General features: G+C 40.2%; 2 protein-coding genes across 2 annotated transcripts in view; one reads left to right on the forward strand and one right to left on the reverse strand.

Annotated features, from left to right (window-relative positions):
* Positions 1–8,516, reverse strand: part of pear1 (platelet endothelial aggregation receptor 1) — a 46,820-nt gene extending 38,304 nt beyond the window's left edge. The window contains exon 1 of the mRNA XM_034101523.2: positions 8,320–8,516. The gene's annotated coding sequence lies outside the window, so the exon portion shown is untranslated. The remainder of the gene's footprint in view (positions 1–8,319) is intronic.
* A 2,116-nt stretch (positions 8,517–10,632) lies between these two features.
* gpatch4 (G patch domain containing 4) lies at positions 10,633–15,531 on the forward strand. The gene is made up of 8 exons (XM_034102995.2): positions 10,633–10,777; positions 11,683–11,761; positions 11,847–11,920; positions 12,014–12,106; positions 12,584–12,700; positions 12,998–13,122; positions 13,315–13,365; positions 14,197–15,531. Exons 2-8 carry the CDS (start codon positions 11,683–11,685, stop codon positions 14,951–14,953), a joined length of 1,296 nt encoding a protein of 431 aa, XP_033958886.1. The 5' UTR covers positions 10,633–10,777; the 3' UTR covers positions 14,954–15,531.
* The last annotated feature ends 27 nt before the right edge of the window (positions 15,532–15,558 follow it).

Genomic DNA, 15,558 nt, shown 5'->3' on the forward strand with positions numbered 1-15,558 from the left:
AAGTATTAAATTGACCTGGTTTAAAATGTATAAAACGTAGTAGAACAGTTTTAGAGTCAATCCCACATACGCTGCTAACAGCTGTTAACATTTTAGCATAACAAATTATCAGCAGATAAAACTGTCCCACTGAAATGTGAATTGACCTCCATTTCAGTTACATGTGTTAGAAACTGAAATGTCCATCTGCTCAGCAAAATAACTGGATCTTTTCAAAGGTTTTCTTTTTTTTTTTAAAAAGATATATGTTTTGAAACTGAGGGAGCAGACAGAGCAGGGTATCTCAGACAGTATTTAGATACAGACAAACACATTGTTGGTTTTGTGGTTTTCATATTTGTTGACAACAAGAAAAGATAAACAAAAACACCAGACCCCTCCTTCAAATCCATCACTGAAAAGCGAAAAATCGTTTAGTCACACTATGATTACAAATTGACTGCCTGGTGCAAGGACTCGTATACATTAACGGCTCGAGGGTGTCATATGCATTGTGCACATCTGGATGTACTTAAAGTCTGGTGACAAATTCAAAAACAATCTGAATCTCTTTCACAGCTTTCACACACAGGTCGGTCACCGGCGTGCACTTCTCCAATCTCTTGTTTGACTTGTAGTTCTGAGGGGAAACAGACGATCAGACAGCAGTCACCAAAGAGAAACACTGAACCACTGCATGCAGCCAAAACTGCCAAGTCATCACAAAACTCTGTATCGCACATCAACATAAACACAGATGTGCACACAGAGACCCTGCCTGTTCCCTGTACCTCAACACACTGCTTTTTCTTTCCATTATGACCTTTGTTTTTTGGATGAATACCGTGCAGATTGCTTACTCTTGCGGTTTTGACCTTGGTGGTGGGGGGGGGCTGCTATCCAAACTCAGTTGGAGAGGTGTGAAATCAAAGCCCATCTGCTTTGGGGGAAAACCCACCACGAGCACAGAAGCTGAAGTTGTCTACAAAACCCAATTATAAACGTTCTGAATTGTGGCCCAAAACAGTTGTGTTGGTAAATGTTTTGTAACATATGAGCTAAGTGGGGGGTCTATGGCGACTGAGAAGATTATGTTGATCCCTCTTAATGTCTGCGGCGTCTGAATAATATTACGGGAAGCATTATCCTCTACTGAGACACAATGTCTTCGAGCGACATATTTTATACTGCGGATATCTTTCCCATCAGCTTTAATGTGAGTCTTTGAGTCATGGTTGTATGAAAGAAAGGGCAATGTACAGTAAAAGGCTTTAACCACGCCGCATCTGGTTTCGATTAAGACAACACTTCTAATGTGACTCGATGGCAGCTTTTTTCTCTCTCTCTTTGCAGCTGCTCCAAGCTGCGAGCTGGGAACCATTTGGAGCTGGTGTGGCCATTTCATCTGTTGTTGTTGATGATGTTTTTCTGCCCCTTGTTTTCAGGATAAATGGATAGTCCATTTCTTCTACAAGGTAACATATTTAGTGATTAACCAAAGACTGAAGAAGTGTTGCTGCCTTTAGGGTGCTACAGCCATCATGCAAGGAGAGTAGGAGCTGCCCACTGAGACAGATGTGCATTGACAATTAATGCCATGTGGTCAAACATCTGTAACTGAGGTAGATGTCCAGGAAAGGCTTGGCAAAACATGAACACAAGAAGCAGCTAGAGTTCAACAGCTAACGTTATCAGTTATTATCTCTATTGGCTTTCCTTCTCCATCTCTATTTCCAGGAAGTCCAGTCTGGGCCAGTAAATTCCTAAAAGTTAAACCCCATTGATTTACAGGCCTTCCTCAGGCATATGGTGTGCTGCCTTTCTGGAGGACACCTCCAGTGGAAACCTGCAGCTTATTAAAGCGATCATTTTAGAGCCTTTGCTTTTCTTTTTTTGACCCAAAAAAAGCTCCTTCCCCCTCCTTCTCTACAGATGGGCCTCGTCCAGAAAGCATCTGGAAGTTAAAGCCTTATTTTCTTCACTCAAACGCTGCAGCCACGTGTGTTACCCTGAAGGTGAACCCCACCGAGATGTTCCTGTACTTAGTCTTATCCCCCATGCTTTTCCAAGCAGTGACACTTGACTGTTTCAAACCCCACAGGTGGGGCCATTAGTTCTCTTCATTGGAGCACCTCGTGGCTAACAAAGATGAAAGTAGGCCCTGCAGAATGTGCTCAAGTTAATTGAAAGCACTGGCATGGTCATCTGTATTGTGCAACTTATTAGTCTCTGGGGGCTTTTTGGTATGACACCTGCATGTCTGGCCAACACAACAGGAAGCCGGGGAACATAGAGGAGACAAGAGCCAGAAAGGAGCCACCACAGGACATCCTGGGCCACACTGTAGGAGGCAGAGCGTCCAGGGGCCTGCCATCTTGTTTGGGAATACATTTCCAACTCAAGGAAACCAAGTGAAGGGGAAACTGTTAACACTTTTCTTTTTCTGGATTCCCGGAGGTAAACAAAAGGAGCGGGACACACAGCAGGTCTTCTGTGAGTCATGGACATGTATTGTTTTAGTGAGGCTTCTTCCAGCGTCTAAAAAAGGGCTAGAAATTATTTTAAAGTAACTGACAGTTAATTAGCAATTAAGCAATTTTTTGTATTTACGCGTTGCATGAGCAAGTTATCACAGATTATCTTGTCACCACTTTATTCATATATTTTAAGACAGCATGCTTTTCTCATTAGTGTTTAATTGACTACAACTCCCTGGTTCATTTTCATCTGTTTGCAACTAAAGTTGTATCTCTTCAGGGTAAATCCTTTCAGTTTTTAACACAATCAGCTGTCCCCACAGTCCCTCAGGTCCATGCTCTGTCTTCAATCATCTTTACACCACGTGGCACCAGGGGAATGAGAACTAGGACAAACAATAGGAAGCCGATAGGAAACATCTTGCATGTACATCCAGGTCTGCATTTCAACAGTTTCTTCCTCTGACATGTAAACAGAAGAGAGGATAAATCCGGCGCCTAAGAGGAAAAGTCCTTGAACGATGCCCCACACCGGCTCTACTGCTCATACTTTTTCCAACAGAAAAAAGCTTTCTGGCTTCCCAATCCCTTTTTTCCAAGCTTGTGTTGTTTTGAGTAATTTGAGAAATTGTCAAAATCTGTCATCATGCCTTTCCTGAGCCGAGGTTTGTCTTTCAAAAGTGCCTGGAAAAAAGAATTAAAAAAAGAAAATAGTCCTCTCCTCTCATAAAATGCAAGATGGACGACTCCGGGAGTCATAGCTTAATGCAGCTGGTGGAGTGGATCTGGGTATGAGCTCAAGAAAAACATCAAGAGTTCTAGCAGTCCATGCGTGCCTGTTGCCAAACATGACACAAAGGCCATTTGTTCTTCACATGCAGCTCACATCTTGACTGGTAAACTCATGATATTTCATTACATAACTGATTAAATAAACATTCAGCGCTCCTTCTGCACAACCAATTTGGCTTGGGAAAATATTAAAACCAAATTAAAACCATTTTAATCACAGAGATGAAAACAACAACTAAGGAGCCCTTTGGAGCTTGCATCTGGATCTGTATTTCCTCTAATTCTACGTCTCAGGTTTCACTTGGTTCCAGTCATCCTGCATAGACACCGCAGTGAGACATAGACACCAGTCGAAGCCCCTGAAATCTTAATGAACAATGTCTCCACTTCTGCTCCACCCACCTTCCCCAAACGCCACCTACCAACCACCAAAATAAGCAACTTCAGGAAAGACCCTCACCACAGTACAAGTAGTCTGTGGTCACTTCACCAAGCCACTGTAGGCTCCTCCTTCTGTTCCAGCCCCAAACCCCCCGACCTCAGTTTTTTATGCTTCGTTATTTGAGCCAGAGCCCAATGAAACTGAACATGTTCCACGGCCAGAGCAGAGTGAGCGACCCAAATCCCCCGAGCTGGAGGGCTGCAGTCCAATGTGCTCCAAATTACTTGCACGGCTGCAGAGCACATGGGGTTGAAAGGCTTATATAAGCCCGTGGTAGGAATATTCAACCCATGTCACCTTCTTTTGAAGTCCCTGTGCCCTTTGTCTTTTTCATCACGACTTTAAGCATAACAAATTGAAACGTGCCGTGTAGAAAAAGGTCATTTTTTACATCTCATTTTCATAAGGAAAGCTTGGTTACTGATGTATAAACATGTGGGTGGTGTTTTAACATAATTCCCAGTGACATGCAACATGCTGCACATAAATAAAGTCAGTGTAGCAGTGTAAAAAAGCAACCCACAACATAAGCAAAACGAGTTCCACCGACATGATTTATGGTAACAGAGAAACCTGACAATAATTACAAAAATATAGCCATCAAAACAAACAAAAAGCAAACAAGACTACAGGTGCCTTCAGACAATGACTTGTATGGCCGTCTCTGCATCTAACAGCTTCATCTATAAAGCCATGTTGGGTAAACTACCTTTTTATATCTGCTCTCTGGTCTCTCGACGAATTGAAAGTACGTATTGCCTGAGATCTCATGATGTTGTTTTATTAAATGTGCCAAGTGCTAGGACTGTCTTAGGGAAGAAGGCTTTTAGTTGTGCAGCTCCACTAACTTGGAACAGTCTGCAAACCTGTTTAAAACTGAGCACTTTGGTTCCCCTGCATCATTTTAAACTCGGCTGGGTGACATGCTGTTTGATACTCATGGTACCTGTCACTGTAAATAGAGTTTGTAAACTGTACCCTGTACATTATGTTGTATGTCATCCTTATTGTTGTTCTGTTGTTTTTATGTTACATGTGTAACTAATGTCCTGCAGGTCACCCTTGAAAAAGAGATCTTTTGATCTCAAGGGGCTTTCACCTGGTTAAATAAAGGCTACAAACAAACAAAACAGTTTCATCCATTCCTGTTTATGCCTGTTTTTAAATGCCTTTTAAATAATGTATTTGTGCTGTATTTGTTCTTAAATGTCTTTTGCTTTTAATCTGTAAAGCACTTTGAATCGCCACGTGCTGAAAAGTGCTATATAAATAAAATTGCCTTGCCTTGCCTTGCCTTACTAAAGATCCATATCATACGCTATAGGCTACTGCTATCCACCTGCTTTAATCTCAGCAAGCGGCTAAATACAGCCAGAGTGTCAGTGGTTGCCAAGTTCGTCAGCGAGCCAAGGTGGCAATTTAGAATAAGTTGTGATGTGTTAAAAACAGCTGTGGTTGATACCAATGTTTTAAATTGGATATATTCTGATATTTTTCTTGATGATGGCAGTTGTTGAAAGGTTTACAATTCGTCCTTGGAGTTATATGATTGTGTGTTGCAATTTCAATGGCAAGCTATCCTATTGTTGTCCATCATTTCACTTCAAAACCTAAAGATGTCAACCTCAAAGCGGTGGAGAGAAAAAGTCACATTATTCATGAGTGTCATTAAGTTTTATCTTTTGGGAACCATGAATGTCAAACTCTATTGTAAAAGTTGAGATTTAACATTGTATTAGCGAAAACTTGCCGGTGGCTCTGCAGGAAAAGTCAGAGGATCACCAAAGCTGGTAGGACTCCTCCTCTGGGAGCCATGAATGTCTTTACAACGACTCATGGCCGTCCATTACATTTATATATTGAGATATTTCACTGAGGACCAAAGGGATGGACCAACCAAGCCTCTCTTTCAAGCAGAGCTCTGCAACAGTTTAAAGTACACGGTAATTCTATAGCACAGAGTCTGTGCTTCAAAGGACAACACAACACTGTTATCACACTTAAGTAACACACAAATGGTGTGTGGCCATCGTGTATAAACTTGTCAAGTAAAAAATGTGGCCTTCAAAAGACAACATGCAGAGACGGTGTGTGTGCCCTGTGTGGTGTCACAATACATTTGAAATACGTCCACACACTGGGGGATCAAATTAACACTAATGCCTCTACATCAGTTCTACTTTCTTTTTATTTCTACCTCATCTCTTCGTGTCTCTGTCCAGTGTCATCACCAACAAAAACATATCCAATAACTCGAGACCTCTCCTGGACAAACAGAAGGTAAGTGATCCAGATCTCCAGCTGTCAGACTGGAGACGGGTTAGTGGTTCAAACAGACCAAAAGAAAATGGGTCATCACCACTCTTTTACCAATGATAGCTGAAACAGCCTGGAGGAGGACAGACACTTTTAAGAGGGAGATGACATTTCTGTCTATTGAGTATCTCAAACACTAAAGAAAACAGATGGTTTCAGGGAGGCACAGTTGTGTGTTACTTGTGACATGCTGAAATCAACTAATGAAACCAATATATCTGAGTAAACACACATTTAAAAATGGCATGGTACATTTAGGAGTTCTTGAAGAAGGACAAAGGAAAGTCTGAAGTCAGAGAGACTTCCTGGCCATTTTTGTTTGCCAGAGCAGATGTGAGTTCAGTAGCAGGTGGCTGTGATTTACTCTGATAGTTCATCATATTTGGCCTTCCTTAAGAAGTTGTTATGCAACGGTCTCTTTAATCAAAAAGCCTTCATTCATAAGTCATAGACGTTAAGTGTTGAAGTAAAAGTATGCTGAATTTACAGGCTGATTTTACAGCTCCACTGAGGCAAAGAAGTGAGGAGGTTGTTTCCAAAACGGTACGCTTCGATGCAGAGCAGTTTATCATTGTATAGCTCTAAATGTACAGAGACTTAAGGCTGTAGAAGTTTAAGTCGAAACATCAACACATGATAGTGAACAACCCGGAAAATACATTGTTACTGTTTCACTACTGCTTCCTAAAAACAGCTTTTTGAACAGATCTAAGTCAAAATGAGGATGCCATCAGTTAATGAAAGCACCTTTATTGAATCATAACCCCTTTCTTCAGAGGACCCTAACATATCAGTCTTGTACACAACCAGGCACATGCATGAGAAGAACAACAACCCACTGGAGCCTTTCAACTCTGCAGAGAGCAGGGGGAAAAAACACTTTATCTCCATCTGCTTCACCTGATTAACTCCACTGACAGGACATGAAAGTTGAGTCAGACCATCACACACAGGATGTCAAGCAGTTGTTTGGGTTGGAGCCATCTCGCCGCCACGTTTCATTGGCTTGAGTCATAGCTCCTCTGTGACCAGAACCCAAACCAGGAGATTATTCCAACAATTGTATAGAAACTGAACATCAAAATAAAACACAACAGACAAGTAGAAGATTGTCATGAGGAAACAGCAAACCTACTCCCAGCAACTTCCTCTGTGAGGAACTGATAGAGGAGACATGCCAGAGAAGCAGAGATTGTCTAAATCGTATGATAGTACTATCATACGACTTCTCCAGCTACTATCATAGTAGCTGGAGACGTTTACAAAGCAGAGTCAGAGATGCCAAAAAACTCTGTCAGCCAGAAAAAGTACGACAAGTGCATAAAGCTGTGACACAATGCCAGAAGTTCAGTTGAGCAAGTGGTTTAATTCAATTTTTAAAGGTGACTAATGATAAAAAATGTTGAACAGTTATTGATAGTGTGTCCCTTATGATCAATAAAGCAACAGAAAACACCAAACCATTTTGAGCAATCTTTAAATCAAATTAGTAATTGAAATGGGATCTACACACTTTCACAACAGTGTTGGAAAGAAAAAGTATATTTTTGTAATCTTCAGGTAGTTGTACTTGACTATACAGTATGCATTTTATGCTACACATACTTCTACTCTTCAACATTTTTTCAGATTATATTTACTGTTAAGCTTTGCAAAATATGATTTAAAATGCAAAAAAAGGTGTTTCTTTAATATAAAAGTATTACCTATTGTATAAAGTAGGCTACTTCACATTGACTACATCGCAGACATCTGCAACATGGCTGTCTAAGTGATCAGTATTGATAAAACAGTATTATAATTATTATATACATAATGCTGTGTTATACAACAAATTCTGCCAGTAGGCTGTGGATCAAATATCTAAATATACGAGGTAGGCCTACCATCTTTTTTTTAAATGACGTATCTTCCTATTATAGAGCCTGAACCATTTGAGGATATTAATGCCAGATTGCTCAAAATGTGCCAAGTTTACGCATTGTAGCAAATAAAGCCCAAAGTAATTTAAAACATCAGTTAAAAAGGTTAAAATAAACTACTCTAGAGTTGCTCTTAAAGTTGATATGGTGGTACATTTTAGAATTTCGGGGGACTTCGCTACAGACTTGCCTCTAATTTCCAATAACAGCACCCACACAGTAGGCGAAAGTATACCGAGTTTAAAATGCGTCTAATTATCCATGAACGTATCGTCATAACATGTCTTTAAAAAAGTATATGGGTAACAACAAATAGATAGCCGAATCCTCCGTGTAAATCATCCCGGTAAGTTTCGTTTTGTTTTGAATAATTGACAGCAAATGTACTCACCTTGACGGCCAAGGACTCCCGGATGATATGCTTCTCTTATATCGCAGTTAAAAAACAACTTCCAAATACGAAATAGAGATGAAAAAGGCGTTTGTTTTGAAGGGCTCAAACTCTTAGAAAAATCTTCAAGCGGTGTAAACATTTGGAAAAGTGTAAAGAGAGAGAAGGAGACCAGTTGCATCCAATGGGGGAGGGTCCTGAAGTGGAGCCAAAGAAGCTGGAAAAACTGTGACAGCGAGGGGACTGAGGGAGGAGGGGAGGAGAGGAGAGAAAAGAGGAGGGATGGTTTTTCAGATTTAGGCAGTTCAATGAGGAGATTCATCCTTTGTTTCTTTGTTTTTGTCCTGTGCAGGCCTGCAAACCTCGATGTTTGATTATAGATAGATAGATAGATAGATAGATAGATAGATAGATAGATAGATAGATAGATAGATAGATAGATAGATAGATAGATAGATATATAGATAGATAGATAGATAGATAGATAGATAGATAGATAGATAGATAGATAGATAGATAGATAGATAGATAGATAGATAGATAGATAGATAGATAGATAGATACATGTGGAATTGGTCTTCTTTACTATCATGTATATTGTCATTGAAGGCAAGCCAGTGGAAAACATCTGCAATCACATATTGTTAGTCCTTTGCTTTCGTTAGTGATTTTGACTCATAATAAGGAAACTAATGATCAAATCATATACAGTCTATGGATCAAATACAATAATGTTTAATATACACATATTTGATTAAAAGCATGTGGAACCCTACACTTCTGGCTAAACCAGCCTCCATTTCTTCTGAGAAGATTTCCCACACAATTTTGGATGCAGAAATTTGCTTCAGTTCAGACACAAGAGCATTTGTGAGGGCCCTCCTCACAAATGCTCTTGTGCCTGAACTGAAGCAAATCTCTGATGTTGGGAGATAAACTCAGTTCATCCTAAAAGCGTTGGAAGGAATTTATGCAAGTCAGTCTAATATTTTGACGACTCATTTTTATACAATACTGTATGAACCTTGATTTATGTACGGGGCAGTGTCATGTAAGAAACGTAAAGAGTTTTTATCCAAGCTGCATTGCTAAAATGTGGATGTACGATGTTGCCTAAAACTCTGAAGCATGAGGATGTACCTTAATTGGAATGAGTCTTTCTTTATGTTTGTTCCAAGTTCTCTTTCTGTCTCACTATTATTTTTTGTATTGACAGCTGTGTAAAAACCTCCTCTTGATAACTGTCTGTCAGCCTTCTCAGCAGTTGGAGGGCTTTCTCTTGAACAGTAGCCCCCCCCTGCTGAGTGGTGACACAGATAAACAACTCATGGATGGAGGCCTGGTGGAGCAAACATCCTCACTGCACGGAAACCAAGAACAGGGGGAAATGTAATGTTTCCTGCAGGCCACATTGGGGCTCTGCAGCAGTCCCATGCTGAGCACAGGTTGAGGTTTCATCACAACATGTTTTTTTAAAGTTCTGTGAACAACCTTGAATCAGACTTTTTATTACACTCAAACAAGGACCATCAGAAACAAGATTACCATGTAACATTTCATTTGAAAAAGGGATTGAGATCGAATGATAATGTATAAAATGTATGTTGTAATGATTTGGCTTTTGTTCTCTCATTGTTTGTAAAGCAGATAACCTGAACCTGTGTTCTGTTGGATATGATATCTGTAGATATCTCTCATAAAGGGCAAGCCCTTTCTTAAATAATGTATCCATCAGATATGTTGTGATCAGAGAGGAGTGCAGCCACTTACTCAGTTGTTCTTCTGCATGAAGATATAAACCAGTAAAACTCCCTTTAGTTAGTACACCTTTTTGTTGGACAAGTCTTTCTTAAAAACGAATGCTGTTGATGTGTAGCCTATAGCGTAACATATTTGCACCTGGGATGCTTTTCAGACCACTACTCTGGTGTGAAACACTGCCATCTACTGATATATTTTAAATGGGACACTCTGCCAAATTTGTACTTTTACTTTGGCACTTTTGTATATTTTGATTCTAATTATTTTTGCAGACTCTTTGTATTTAGGTATAGCCTATGCAGGACTAGCAGTAACTATCAGAGTATGGAGATCTGAGAATGTAAACACTAACTCTTCAAGCACTGGTTTAACTATAGTGTAAGGTAGCGATATAATATATCTTACATAAGCATATAAAGGCTTTACATTTTTCTTTGTTTCTGGATTTAATCTCGTTTTTTCTTTGTGAAAAACGTGGTGTACCAGAACCATCCATGACCAGAACTCCCACTCGATGAGTCTCTGCTGCATATTAACACCGAGAAGAAGAAAACAGGGCGGGAGCCATAGTGACGTATTTCCGGTATCATGTCAGCCTTCTGCTGAACCCTCATGGCTAAAGCTGCCGCATTTAAATCTATGTTTGTTCTCGTTACAGTTTAAATGATATCGTTTTAATAAGACAACATTAAGAGAGGTATGTTGTGTTTTCATTTCTAACATATTAGCGTTGTGTGTGAAACGCAAGATGACGAAAGGCTGTTAGTACGAGCAACATGAATGTTGGCTTGTGTTAGATGCTATCCTCAAGTCAAAGAAAACAGACCTACTGTTTAAATGGAGTTTATCCAAAACTAACGGTTATTTACTGAATGAGAGTGCAATTCACATGGCAGTAAAGATTGCGAATACACCTTTGACTTGAGTGTTTACTTAAAGTGTTGTTAATACAGAGAAGTGTTTCCATTTGAATGGTTAGTTACAGTAAATAATGTTGGCATAATCAACTAACTACCCAAACACTTAGTGCATTACATTATGAGGTTCTAAACCTATTCAAGTTAAAATACTTAAACCACAGTGAAAAATACCTCATGACAAGTAAAAGTTCTGCATTTAAAACCTACCTAACGTAAAAGTATGTTATTATTATCAGGAAAAGGTACTTCAAGTATGATAAGTGAAAGTAACTTAAGTCATTCTGTGATAAAATGATCCAGTATATGATGTTGGAATAATATCAAGGTTCAATGTGTTTATGGCATTTTACTGCTGCAGATGCTTTAGGTTGCACCAATTTTAATTTTTGTATCATTTAACTTTTTAACTTTGTATTGCTATTTTATTTATATTTCTGAAATATATTGGACTATTTATTAAAGTGTCTTAATTTCTCTTATGTACATTGCATTTTTTATGCTGCTGCAACGCAAACATTTCCCAAATTGGAATCAATAAAGTATCTATCGATATATATATACCGTTTCGTAGTTTAATCTTCAGCAATGTATTATACTCTGTTAAGATCATTTAAGTATGTAAAGCACTGTCCTGTGAGGAACACATTTCCAAAACTCCTCAAACAAACCTTTCTTTCTGCAGATGGCAGGAGTTGTACCAGAGAAAAGTCGTGCCTTGAAGTTTGCAGAGAAGCAACTCCTGCGTCATGGCTGGGAACAGGGTAAGATACTCTGATCTCTTGTGCGTAACCTCTGACATATGTCAGACAGGTGGAGATTTCTAATTCAGTCCACTCTCACGCTCAGGCAAAGGACTGGGGCGAGCTGAGGACGGCATATCAGAAGCTATCAAGGTCAAAATAAAATGTGGCAAAGGAGGGGTGAGTGACATTTCGTTTTATGCAGGGTTTTCTCTCATCACTTTCAACGGTGTGGTCCCTGTTGTAGACTCACACGGTGCTCTTTTCTACCAGGTTGGTCATAAGGAAGGGGACGAGTTCACCTTCCACTGGTGGGATCATGTCTTCAATAAAGCCTCTGCCAGCCTGCAGGTGGAGTCTGATCAAGTGAGTCCTACTTCACATATTCATCATATTTTATTTATATATGTTGCATTGTTGGAGGAGCTCAGGTCAGAATCATTTCATTGCCATTTCTACACTGTAGCTTTGTGCATATGACAATGAAACCTTTGAATCTTGAAAAATCAACAATCACTTGTACGCAGAACATGGTTAAGGGACATTTTAACCTAAGAGCAGTGAGTGAAGTAGTCTTGGTATATTTATTTATTCAAGTGAATTGTCAGCTTTTGTAATGATACCTTGATGACACAATTACAAATAAGGCCAGGACAGTTTTGGCTGATGGTTCGAGTACCTTCCAGTCCTCCCGCTGCACCACTGGGTGTAGAAGAAGTTACCCTTTAATCTACCTTTTAGTCACTTTCTACAACAGCTGATTACTTCCTCATTTCTTGTATATTAGTTAATTCAGCTGGTTTAATCGTTGACAGAAAGTAATGTGTTTTCTGTGCTATCCAGAACGGTACCAAGTTGAAGAAGACCGTGGAGGAAGATGAAGACTTGGGGATGATCTCCAATAAGAAGCCACGAAAAGCCACGCTAGCAAGAGACAAACTTTATGGATGCTTTGTCAAGGTACTTTTGTTCTTTCTTGGCTGTATAATAATGGGTAATTGATACTCAACACCTATGACACATGGGAATAAGCTACACAGAAATACTTCAGAGAATCCATTGTTAGTTTTGATCTTTTCATGGAATTTGTTGATGACAAAAAAAAATCACCTGACTAGTCCTTTACTGTTTCAAACCTGCTGAAATATGAGACATTTACAGACACATTTCTATACTTTTATGGTGCGTCCCTATGTGACTGGTTCTGGTCTGAACTGACATTGACTTTCTTTGTTTTTGCGTGCTTCTCTCTCTCAGTCGTCCACGCTGCTGTCGGGTCAGGAGCAGCCGGAGCTGAAGCCGAAGCCGAAGCCTTCCGGCTCCGACGACAGCAGCAGCTCAGAGGAGGACGACCAGAAGTTGGATCTCTCCAGCACCACGATGTAAGAACTTCGTCTGATGCAGCCTTTGATGACATTTATCATCATTTGTTATCAATATCTTTATCACAGTCAACGTGACTACATCTCCTAGATCTTTTTTGTTATTTAGTTTGGAGGTGTTATTCGTGTCATTTCTGTACAATCAATCAGGTTTTATTAACTATCTGATGTTATTATTCATTTGCAAAACAGGCTTTCTGATGCTGATCTAATGAAAGCTTGTGGAGGACGCACAGCACACAAGTAAGTTCCTTCATAATATTCTGAACCAAGTTTTATGTAATATTTCAGGATACTTAAGTTAAAGGTCCCATGTCATGGCCATGTCTACTGATCATAATTCCATTGTTGAGGTCTACTAGAATAGATTTAAATTGTTCAATGTTCCAAACTCACATTGGTTTCTCATACAGCATCTCTGTATAGTATGTGTATTCACTCTATGTCCTACACGGCTTGTTGGAGCTCCTGCCCCCCCTCCCTGTGAGCCCACTGTGCTCTGATTGGTCAGCTCGCCCACTCTGTTCTGATGAGTCCACCACCGTTACAGCTGGTGTGTGTGTGTGTGTGTGTGTGTGTGTGTGTGTGTGTGTGTGTGTGTGTGTGTGTGTGTGTGTGTGTGTGTGTGTGTGTGTGTGTGTGTGTGTGTGTGTGTGTGTGTGTGTGTGTGTGTGTGTGTGTGTGTGTGTGTGTGTGTGTGTGTGTGTGTGTGTGTGTGTGTGTGTGTGTGGGTGTGTGTGTGTGTGTGTGTGTGTGTGTGTGTGTGTGTGTGTGTGTGTGTGTGTGTGTGTGTGTGTGTGTGTGTGTGTGTGTGTGTGTGTGTGACAAGTTGGTCAACTTTCCCCAAAACAATGGAAAAAGAGAAATGTCCAACGAGGCGTTCTGGGGCAGCAGGCAGGTCTTTTCTGTGTTAGAGCTTTACTCGCTACAGGGTGTACTTTGAGGGTTTGTAACATTGCAGACCGTTGACATGCAGAAAAAGCGGAGACGGGTAATAACCGGAAAAGCATGACATGGGACCTTTAATATTTATAATGAAGCTCATCTCTGAAGCATTTTCTTTTGTTTTTTCAGAGGAGCACGACATGGCTTTACAATGAGCGCCAAGTTGGCCAGACTAGAGCAGCAGGAGGCCGTGTTCATGGCTAAGTGGGGCAAGAAGACCCAACCAGTCAGTGCTCCACCTGTTTGTGTTACACCGACTGCACCGACCTCCAAGTCAGCTGAGAAGCAGGAGGAGGCAGTCGAGGGCTCTCACAGAAAAAAGAAGGAATCCACTGAGAATGTTCAAGAGCCAAATGATGCATCTGAAAGTACTGAAACAGATGTTAAACACAAAAAGAAAAAGAAGAAAAAGAGAGCCACTGAGGAAATAAGGGATACAGTTTCACCTGAAGTGGATGTGATCTGTGCAGGAAACGGTGAAGCAGAACTTTCTCAAACAACAAAGAGGAAACATAAAACAAAGAGAAAGGATGCAGAGCAAAATGATGAAACACCTTCACCTGCAGCAGAGAGCGAGAGTCCAGAGGAGGCTGCTGAGCTGCACTCTGACCGAGAGGTGAAGGTGAAGCAGAAGCAGAAGCGGAAGTCTTCCAAACCGCACAGAGAAGCTGCTGAGGAAGAGGAGGGTCACGATACAGAGCAGGACTGCGCTCCTAAAACCACTAAAAATCAAAAGGCTGCCGATTTATTTGAGGATGCTGAAGTAAAAGAGGAAGAAGCGAGAGTGAAGCAGAAAAGAAAAAAGTGCAAAAAGGACAAGTCAACAATAGATGACGATACAAACGAGGAGGAACTTCCCCCGAAAAAGAAGAAATCTAAAGAGTAGTACATTGATTTAAACGTTGGGACATTGATCATCATCTGTCTGGCTTACCTTTTGAATGGGAAGTTATCTGCCAAACTTCCGGATCCGATCGGAGAATATCTTTCTAATTCAGACTTGAAACCAGATCATGACTTCCATCAGTATTGTATGCAAATAGGGTTCTCCATCAATAGTGTGTGATGAATTTATGATGTTCCAGAAATAACTGAGCATAAGGTATATGTAGTAGTCTGCTGAGGATGCAGACTTTGTAAGACTGTTAATTTGTATACAACATGAAATGTGTTCATTTGAATCAGTCAGGTCTTTTAATTTGATGCTACAGGTCATTCATTCGGAGAGTCAGTGCTCTACTCAGACGCAGTGTTCGAGCCCAGCGTTTCCAACGTAAACAAGATAAATGTAAGGAATTCAGTGTAACTTAATGCAACATGAATTTACTCTTCTTAATGGTGTTTGAGAAGTGTGTGATTATTTTATCGACAAAACATCGAAGTACACAGGTGAAGCTCTTTGTATTCCATGACATTCTGAACTTTGTATGCAAATTAAATGACACAATGCTTCAAACTGAACAACTTTGTATTTGTTCGGTGTACTGGACT

Source organism: Pseudochaenichthys georgianus, chromosome 16, assembly GCF_902827115.2.
Source record: "Pseudochaenichthys georgianus chromosome 16, fPseGeo1.2, whole genome shotgun sequence".
Lineage (NCBI taxonomy): Eukaryota > Metazoa > Chordata > Actinopteri > Perciformes > Channichthyidae > Pseudochaenichthys > Pseudochaenichthys georgianus.